Source organism: Rhincodon typus, chromosome 4 (genome assembly GCF_021869965.1).
Source record: "Rhincodon typus isolate 14 chromosome 4, sRhiTyp1.1, whole genome shotgun sequence".
Lineage (NCBI taxonomy): Eukaryota > Metazoa > Chordata > Chondrichthyes > Orectolobiformes > Rhincodontidae > Rhincodon > Rhincodon typus.
This window is the reverse complement of record NC_063335.1, coordinates 236940-247110: the sequence shown is the minus strand read 5'-3', so window position 1 is coordinate 247110 and position 10171 is coordinate 236940. Positions and strand designations below refer to the sequence as shown.

The 10171-nt window shown below is 40.2% G+C and overlaps 1 protein-coding gene across 1 annotated transcript in view; it reads right to left on the bottom strand.

The window, feature by feature from the left end:
* The window catches only part of LOC109917578 (eukaryotic translation initiation factor 3 subunit E-B), a 33090-nt gene that overhangs the window by 2805 nt on the left and 20114 nt on the right, over nucleotides 1-10171 (bottom strand). The window contains exons 4-5 of the mRNA XM_048595602.1: nucleotides 7709-7751; nucleotides 3901-4005 (exon numbers count right to left, since the gene is read on the bottom strand). Coding sequence (XP_048451559.1) covers nucleotides 3901-4005; nucleotides 7709-7751 — 148 coding nt within the window. The remainder of the gene's footprint in view (nucleotides 1-3900; nucleotides 4006-7708; nucleotides 7752-10171) is intronic.

Genomic DNA, 10171 nt, shown 5'->3' with positions numbered 1-10171 from the left:
CCTCCCCTCCCCCACACCCGCTGCTCCTCAGCTCCCCTCCCCTCCCCTACCTATCCAAAATCACGTCTGACTAAGTTATTGGAGATTTTCAAAATGTCTCAACAAGAGTGGACAGAGGGGAACTAGTTGAAATGCTGTATTTGTACTTCCAGAAGGTGTTCGACAAGGAACCTCACAAACGTTTAAGTCAGAAGCTAACAGCCCATGGTATTGGAGGTAGCATATTGGCATGTACTGGATCATGCACACGAAAGGGCAGGGATAAGGGCTTCTTTTTCAGGTTGGCAACCTATAACTAGTGGTGTTTCAAAGGAATCAGTGCTGGGACTGTAACTGTTTCCAACATGTCTTGATAGAACAGAAGTGAATGAAATGTAGGCAAATTTGCACAGGAGACAAAAATAGGTGGAAAGGCAGCTTTTGAGAGGGATACAAACAGTTTAGAGAAATACGGATAGGTTAAGCAGTGGGCAAAAGTGAAGCTGTTCACTTTGGAAGGCAGAACAAAAGAACAGAATATTATTTAAATGGAGGGAAGTTGGAAAAAGCTGCAACACAAAGGGACTAATGGGTCCCTGTGCATGAAATACATAAAGCAAGCACACAGAGGCAGCAAGTAATCAGGAAGGCTAATGGAATGTTGGCACTTATTTCAAGGGGATTGGAGTATAAGAGTACGAAAGTCTTTCTGTAACTGCACAAGGTGCTGGTGGGACCACACCTGGATTACTGTGAGCAGTTTCAATCCCCTTATTTAGGAAAGATATCTATACATTGGAGGCAGTTCAGACAAGGTTCATTAAGATGATCCCTGGCATAGAGGGATTGTTTTTTTTGAGCAAATGCTAACAGGTTGGACTCTACTCACTGAAGTTTTGACGAATGAGAGGTGATCTCATTAAAACATATAGGATTCTTAAGGAGCTTGACAAAGTAAATGCTGAGAGGATGTTTCCTCTCATTGGAGAGTCTAGGACCAGAGGGCATCGTCTCATATTAATGGAGTGCCAATTGAAGAGTGAGATGAAGAAGAATTTCTTTGGAACTCCTTGCCACAGAGAGCTGTGGGGGTACAGTCCTTTTTTTGTACTTAAGGCTGAGATAAATAGATTCTTGACCAGTAGGGCAATCGAAGACTATGGGGAAATGCATCAAAGTGGACACACAGAAAGCCATATCAGCCACGATCCTATCAAATGGCAAAGCAGGCTTCTAATGGTTTTTTGAGCGCTGCTCGAGTCAGAGGCCACATCACATCAGAGGCTCCCTCTCATTAACTTGAAAATTTAGACAAGACTTTTATTTCTAGACTTCCTCTTGTATTCTGAAGTCAAGGAAGTATCTATGAAAAGTAATAATCAGAAACTTAGCAAATCTGCACATAGCAGGATCCTCTAATTGCAAAAAAAGTGAACAGATCAAAGATAACAAAGTGTAGAGCTGGAGGAACACAGCAGGCCAGGCAGCATCCGAGAAACAGGAAAGCTGATGTTTTGGGGCAGGACCCTTCTTCAGCTTTCCTGTTCCTGTGATGCTGCCTGTCGTGTTCCTCCAGCTCCACACTTTGTTATCTCTGATTCCAGCATCTGCAGTTTTTGCTATCTCAGTGAACAGGTCATGGTTCTTGGGGATATTGATTGAGTTATACACATTGGTCAAGACACCAGGGAAATTCCCCAGCTTTTCTTTAACTAAATCCCCTTGGATCCTTTAAATTCATCTGAGAACTAACAATTCTTGCTTTACTATCTTGCCCGAGACACTGCAGTTCAGACAATACTGCATTCCCTCAGCACCGCACTGGAATGTCAGCTTTGATTTATGCTCAAGACCTGAAGTAGGGCTTGAACCCATATGTTCTGATTCAGAAATGAGAATGCATTTGAACCTTGACTGACAAGCAATATAAGAACACTTTTTTAAGTCACTATTCCAGCTTCATTTTGACATCAACTATCTCAGCCCTCCCAGTGTTCCGTGAACCTTGCTGTCTACATTACAGAAGGGATGTGGTTGCACTGCAGAGGGTGCAAGGAAGGTTAACTGGGATGTTGCCTGGGTTGGAGAATTTCAGTTAGGAAGAGAGATTGGATAAAATGTGGTTGTTTTCCTTGGAGCAGAGGAAACTGAGGGGGAGCATGACTGAGATATGTAGAATCAAAAAAGACATAGATAGGGTAGTCAGGGAGGAAGTTTTCCCCTTGGTAGAGGGATCAATGATATGGGTAATAGATTTAAGGTAAAAGGCAGGAGGTTTAGAAGGGTTTGAGGATATTTGTTTCCAACTGAATAGGGAACTCACTGCTTTTAAGGGTGGTAGAGATAGAATCCCTCATAATATTTAAGAAGTGTTTAGATATGCACTTGTTATACCAAAGTATACAAGGCTATGGGCCAAGTGCTTTGAAACAGGATTAGAATAGTTGAGATAACAAGGTGTAGAGCTGGATGAACACAGCAGGCCAAGCAGCATCAGAGGAGCAGGAAGTCTGACGTTTCCAGCCTAGACCTCTAACCTGTCCGTCCTCCCACCTCAAGCCCCACCCCCATCTCCTACCTACTAACCTCATCCCACCCCCTTGACCTGTCCGTCCTCCCTGGACTGACCTATCTCCTCCCTAACTCCCCACCTACACTCACCTTTACTGGCTCCATCCCCACCTCTTTGACCTGTCTGTCTCCTCTCCACCTATCTTCTCCTCTATCCATCTCCCCCTCTCTCCCTACTTATTTCAGAATCCCCTTCCCCCATTTCTGAAGAAGGGTCTAGGCCCGAAACGTCAGCCTTCCTGCTCCTCTGATGCTGCTTGGTCTTCTGTGTTCATCCAGCTCCACACCTTGTTATCTTAGAATAGTTAGCTGCTTGCTTTTGACCAAAGCAGACTCAATGGGTTGAAAGCCTTTTTATGTGCTGTAGATCTCTAGGACTATTAGCAATTAAACTTATGGCATCACACATGACTGGATTCAAAATGGCCAGTTTCCTGGTTGCCTCAACAACTAATTTTATTGGCTAGACAATGACAACCACGAGCTAGTAGCATTAAAATCAACTTCAAATTTTCAGACAGATTCCTCAGAAATCCATTTGCTCTGGAGAGTAAACAAATGTGCTTACTCTCTCGTTTGCACCTCACACTCTTGAGATTTTTTTTTGGATTCTTAAGAATTGCACAAGTTTTCAGTCATTACCAATACCTCGGGAGTCCGGGATCAAAGGCATTGACAATCATCAATCCAAACCATTTAGGCAACATTATGTCAGCTACTAAACAGTTTCAGGAAGTTGCCTTGATAGAACTCACGGCCCTGGTTCAGATCTAGGGTTAGCAGAATTCTCCAAGAGCATATAATCTAACATAAAACTCACCAATAACGTTGAAATGATCAGATTGCATGGTAAGCCAAACAAAGAGCGACTAAAATAAGACAGCCTTGAACAAAACCAACATGGAATTCCAGAGAAACTTCTTCATGCAGAATGATGAGGATGTGGAATTGACAACCATATGGATTATTTGAGAACGGCATAGAAGCATTTAGGAGGAAGATGGATGAAATTGAAGGCTATATTAGTCGAATTAGATGAAGAATGATGGAAGGAGACATGTATGACAACAGAGCCAAAATGGTCTTGCAAATTCTCTTTAAGACTGTTGCTCTTTTCTAATCTCTGATACAACACTGAGTCAATCACAAGTAAAAGTATTACTCACCAAATGAGCCCTGCTCCAACCTCAAAACCATACCACTGCTCCCAAGTCATATCTGCAATTATGTATAGCAGCTACATTTCAGCCACGAATGCAGTTTTGTATAGGAAATAATTTCTGGTAATCGTGAAAAATAAGGCGAATTTGATCAGAACATTGAAGTATACCTGCAGGAAATGGTACTCACCAGAACTCTGAAGAAGTAGAGATATTCTGCTGCACCAGAATAATTGCCACATTCATACTGGAATTTAGCATATCGGTATAAGGTGTCCAAATATTCCTGACGAAACTTCAAACAAAAATAGATAAAAAATAAACAGCAAGGCAGAAACACATTGAAATGAAAATATTGCTTCCGTTGTTTAATAATCAAGGACAAATTATTGTTTTCAATTTCTTGTAGACTGTATCATGGTATGCAGATTTTAAAATATGCGTTTTTCATCAGTTTTCCCAATTGAAGATAGAAAATCTGAGTTTTCCAATGTATGAACTCAAGTTCCATTTGACATCAGAACATATCCTAGGTATGAAATGAACCATTTTAGCAAATAGTGAAATAGTTTGTTACAACATACTTGATTGTGCCCATTAAAAATGAAGTCTGTCTACACTATCCAAACATACTTTAAAGAAAAGAAATAAGAGCAACAGTAGATCATCGGTAAAGCTCGCTCCACCATTTAGTACAATTATTACTCATCTTAGGATTCAACTCCATCTCCTTGTGTGCTTCCATATCCCACAATTCCCTGCCCCAGAATTAAATGTATTCAAAGATGGAGCATTCGCAACCTGCTGAGGTACAGAATTCCAAACGTTCACAACCAGAGCAATTTTTCATTTTGGTCGTAAATGATTAGTCCTTAATATAAGGCTGTGCCATGTTTTAGACCCCCTAAGCAGTAGAAACAACCTTTCAGCATCTACCATCCCAAGTTGCTTATGTATTCCAATGAGTGTGCCTATCATTTCTCTAAACTCCAGACAACATGGGCCCAATTTACACAATCTCCTACAAAGGACAATGTTCTGCTCATTAGGATCAAGTTTGTGAAGTTTTGCTGAATTGCCTCCAATTGAAATATATCATTTCATACATGTGGAGACTGAACCTACACAGGATTCCAGATGTGATGTCAGCAAAATAAAAAGTGAGATTAAGACTTCTTTATTCCTGTACTCTAGTCCTATTGTAATAAAACGCCAATATGCCACATGCTTAGAGATAGTAAGAACTGCCGATGCTGGAGTCAGAGATAACACAGTGTGGAGCTGGAGGAACACAGCAGGCCAGGCAGCATCAGAGGAGCAGGAAAGCTGACATTTTGGGTAAAGATCCTTCTTCAGAAATGCTTAATTGCTTGCTGCATTTCTGTGCTGACTTCCTGTATTCCTTGTACAATTCCGTCTGAACATTAACAGTTTGAAATTTCATGCCCAAACAAAATCTGTTTTTCTATTCTTATAAATAAAAGGAAACAACTTCAAATAAACTCCATCTGCCATCTTGTTCTTCAATCATTTAAGCTGCCTACATCTTTTAGCAACCTGTGTCCTCTAAACAGTTTAAATCTTTCTATCTGACTTTGTATCATCAGCAAGCCTAGCTAGGCCACACTCTCTTCAAGTCATTTAACATAAATGATAAATAGCTAAAGCCCCACAATGATCCTTGCTGCACTCCACTATTCACTGCCAACCATCTTGAAAATGCCTGGTTTATTTACTGCTAATGTCTGTTTCCGTGCCTTAGCCAATCCTCTATCCATGCTAATGTATATTTCCAACTTCATAAACTTATAACATGCCTATTAATGTCCTGCATGGTAGCTTATATATTGTAGAAATTCAGGTATGGTACACCTACTGGCTCCCGTTATCATCAATAATCATTTTCTCATTCTCCATGACACGGTCTCCTGTCATTGTCTGCGAAGAGCTTACATTTATTTTAGCAATTCTGTTCCTTTTTATACACTCGTAAATTCTCTTACAATCTGTAATTATATTTCTGGCTAGTTTACTTTCAGAGTCTATTTTTACCACCTCAGATCAACCTCTTTGTGGAACACTGTTGATTTCTCATATACTTACAATCCTCTGATTTGCTACTTGTTTTAAAAAATAATAGTGTTAATCTAATACTAACCTCAACTTCCCGAGAGAGACACAGATAGGCATTTCTTTGAGTTTTTATTTTCCAACACACTTTAAAAACATTCCGGACTTTTGAAAAAATTTTCCACTATTCGATGACCACCATACCTTTTCATCCACCAATCCAAATAACCTTAGCTGGTTCTTCTTCGATACTAATGTAATTGGTTTCATTTCAGTTTAAGATTCTTGCGACTGAAGTATGTCATTTTCAAACTTAACATCGAATTCAACAGTATTATGATCATTATTTTCGAATTTTATAACAATGCTACAAATTAACCATACTTCATTACACAATGTTAGGTTTAAGACAGTCTCACCCCAGTAGGTTCCTCAGCTCCAACAAACTGTCAAAAAAAATTCAGCAAAGAACTTCTAGACCATCCTTGCTAATTTCATTTTCATAGCCCAAATGAAGATTAGAAAATCCTGCACTCAATTATCACACTGCAATTACTAGAAACGTCAATAATTGCCTGTTTAATCTTCTGCCAAATGGTATAATTACTGTCAGGGGGGCAATGACCTACCACTACCAATCCTTTCTGGCTTGTTATTCCTTGGGCTCCTTCCACTGTTACACCTTGGGTGGCACGATGGCTCAGTGGTTGGCACTGCTTCCTCACAGGTCTGATTCTGGCCTTGGGTACCTGACCGTGTGAAGTTTGCACGTTTTCCCCATATCTGCATGAGTTTCCTGAGGGCACTCCAGTTTCCTCCACAGTCGAAAGACGTGTGGGTTAGGTGGACTGGCCATGCTAAATAGTCCCGTAGTATCCAGGGCTGTGCAAGCTATGGTAAATGTGGGATTACAGGGTAGGAGGCTGTGTCTGGGTGGGATTCTCTTTGGAGGGACGGTGCACACTCGATGGGCCAAATGGCCTCTTTCAGCACTATAGGGATTCTATGATTCTAATTTTCAGCCATACTGATGTTACATCACGCTGTTGGGAGGTCAGATCCCAGGTCACAAATGTCCTTATGCCATCTTTTCCTATCGAGAATACCTTTCCTCCTTTGCCATTCTGTCTGTCCTTTGGAAATACAATGTACCCTAGAATACTTATTTCCCAATCTAAATTAATCTGTAACCATATCTCTGGCATGGTGATTAGCAATTAGCACTTATTTCTACTTATGCCTCTAGTTCATCTCTCTTATTGCAGATAAGATGGGAGAGGGAGTAGTAAATTCACTGGACTAGCAATCCATCATCCGAAGCATGAGTTTAAATCCCAGCATAGATTTGGGTTTCACCATCTGCTAATAAAAGGCTACTCAACAGTGACCATGTAACTCTCAATTATATCCCATTTGGCTCACTAGTGTCCTTTAAGGAAGGAAATCTGCCTTGCCTAACTGGTCCAGCTTATATGTGGTTCTAGACCTACAGCAACATGGTTGACTCTAAACTGCACTCTGAAATGGCTCCAGCAAGCCACCCAGTTCAAGGGAAATTAGGTATGGAAATAAATGCTGGTCCAGCCAGTAATGTCGACATCCCATAAATGAATAAAAATAGATATGTGTCATGCATTCAGACAAAGAAACCAAATTGCATTTATATATTTTTATTTCCTGCAATTACCTCATTCATTGATTTGCAATCTTTGTTAAACTATCCATCCCTTCTGGTTCTATTCTGCTTGAATTTACTGTTCTAATGCCTCAATCTTTTTCTCTGGGTTCAAAATTTGCCTCAAGCATAAGGGAGAGTATAAATGCTTTGATTCATTCCTTACTCATGGATCATTTCACAGAAAATGAATTACAATATTATACTGCACTCATTATTAAATATTCACAGAAATCAACAAATGCTCACTTACTCCATGCTTATCTGCTAGATAATCAAACAACATACGTCCGTCCCTGTTTAGATAGAGAAAAGTTTTAAAATTTAATAATTCAAAATACGTTCATTTAGCAATTATTAGAATTAAAGCATATTACAGGAATAATGTTCCATGATGTTAAGAGTAACAAAAGGGTGGTGTTTTAAAAAAGCAATATTTAATTGGAACCAAGAATAATGCATCAACCAACAATTTCTGGGACTATCATCATTCTAATAGATACATACTACTGGAAATTAAATCTTAACACTCTCTATTTCATACATGTACCCTCATACAATCACCAGCACCAAGGTAGTTCAGACACTGGTGTCATTTTAAATTAGCCCAAAATCAACATTTAAACGGTTACAAACAAACTGTTATTGCACATTTGGTTAACAATGAAACTATGCATTGGTTGGCAGTTTATTGAACTTCTGCCGATTCTGCAAAAACAACTGAATGTGCGCAATCACAGCGTGAATGGTTGTACAGTAATAAGCTCCTAACACATACCGATGTGCTTTCAACTGAACCTTTTTAGTCCTCGAATGAAACCTGAAGCAGAAGCATGCGTTACTTGACAAATGCTACACACTTGCGATCTGTCTTTTTTTTCCAAAAACGGGACAATGAGTTCCATTTTGCATGTCACATTTGCTGTAAAGAGCTAAAAGGTTAGTTGTGTAGAGATGGTAAAGCATCCAGGGAAAAACTAGAATTTGTCCAATTTTTTTTACTCCTATTTCACAAAGTCAACTCAAGGTGTCAAATCTGTTTGAAGAATTTGGATACAGCCATTTGAATACAGAACTGCCTCGAAGGTAGGGGCAGAGGGTGGTGGTGGAGGGTTGCTTTTCAGACTGGAGGCCTGTGACCAGCAGAATGCCACAACAATTGGTGCTGGGTCCACTGCTCTTTGTCATTTTATATAAATGGATGTGAACACAGGAGGAAGAATGGCTCAGAGATAGTAGGAACTGCAGATGCTGAAGAATGGCTCGTAAGTTTGTAGATGACACTAAAATTCGTGGTACAGCGGACAGCAAAGAAGTACAATGCGACCTTGGGCCAAGGAGTGGCAAATGGAGTTTAGTTTAGATAAATGTGAGGTGCTACATTTTAGAGAAGCAAATCAGGGCAGGGCGTATACACTTAACAGCAAGATCCTGGGGAATGTTGCTGAACAAAGACCTTGGAATGCTAGTTCATAGTTCCTTGAAAGTTGAGGTGCAGATAGACAGGAGTGAAAAAGGCATTTGGTATACCTATCTTTATTGGTCAGTGCATTGAGTACAGGAGTTCGGGGGTCATGTTGTGGCTTTACAGGACAATGGTTAGGCCACTTTTGGAATACTAAGTTCAATTCTGGTCACCCTGCTTTATAAACAATGTTGTGAAACTAGAAAGGGCTCAGAAAAGATTTGAGGATGTTGCAGGGTTGGAGGGTTTGAGCTACAGAGGGTAGCTGAATAGGCTGGGGCAATTTTCCCCAGAGTGTCAGAGGCTGAGGGGTGACCTTATGGAAGTTTATAAAATCATGAGGGGCATAGATAGGGTGAACAGTCAAGGTCTTTTCCCTTAGGTAGCAGAGTCCAAAACTAGAGGACACAGGTTTAAGGTGAAAGAGAAAAGATTTAAAAGGGACCTAAGGGACAACATTTTCATGCAGAGGATGGTGCATGTATGCAATGAGCTGCCAGAGGAAGTGGTAGAGGCTGGTACAATTACAACATATAAAAGGCATCTGGATGGCTATATGAATAGGAAAGGTTTGAAGGGATATGGGCCACGTGTTGGCAACTGGGACTGGATTGATTTGGAATACCCGGTCAGCATGGATGGGTGGGGCAAAAGGGTCTGTTTCCATGCTGTATAGCTCTATGACTCCAAGACTCTAATTATGGAAACCTCTTCAGAATATCTTTATTCATTATTTTTTTCTTCAGCACAATTATACACTCTACAAAATTACTGAACTCTTGATTTGGCACCTTGGCATAGCTTATTTTGAGAGTGTTTAGCCTTAAGCATAAAAATAATAGTCCTGATAGACTGCATCATTGGAAGATTATTTCTCATCAATGCAAAGATTACATTTTTTATTTATCAAGTTTTTGTTTTAATCCCCCTTGTGCTGCACTTCAAAGGTTTTGTCACACCTTTGACCATCTCTGTACAAGATTATCTAGCTGCATAACTGTCTCTCTCCTCAATTTGTCACTTCAGTTGTTTTGGAACTCACTTTGATCCAGCTAGTTTTCACCAATGCAGATGAGAATACATAATCATCAGCAAGTAGTATCTCTAACAGCTTTCACCATTGAGGCAGGAAGTAGCTTGGCCAACTGAATGAAGTCAATGAGATAACAAGGTGTAGAGCTGGATGAACACAGCAGGCCAAGCAGCATCAGAGGAGCAGGAAGGCTGACGTTTCGGGCCTAGACCCTCATC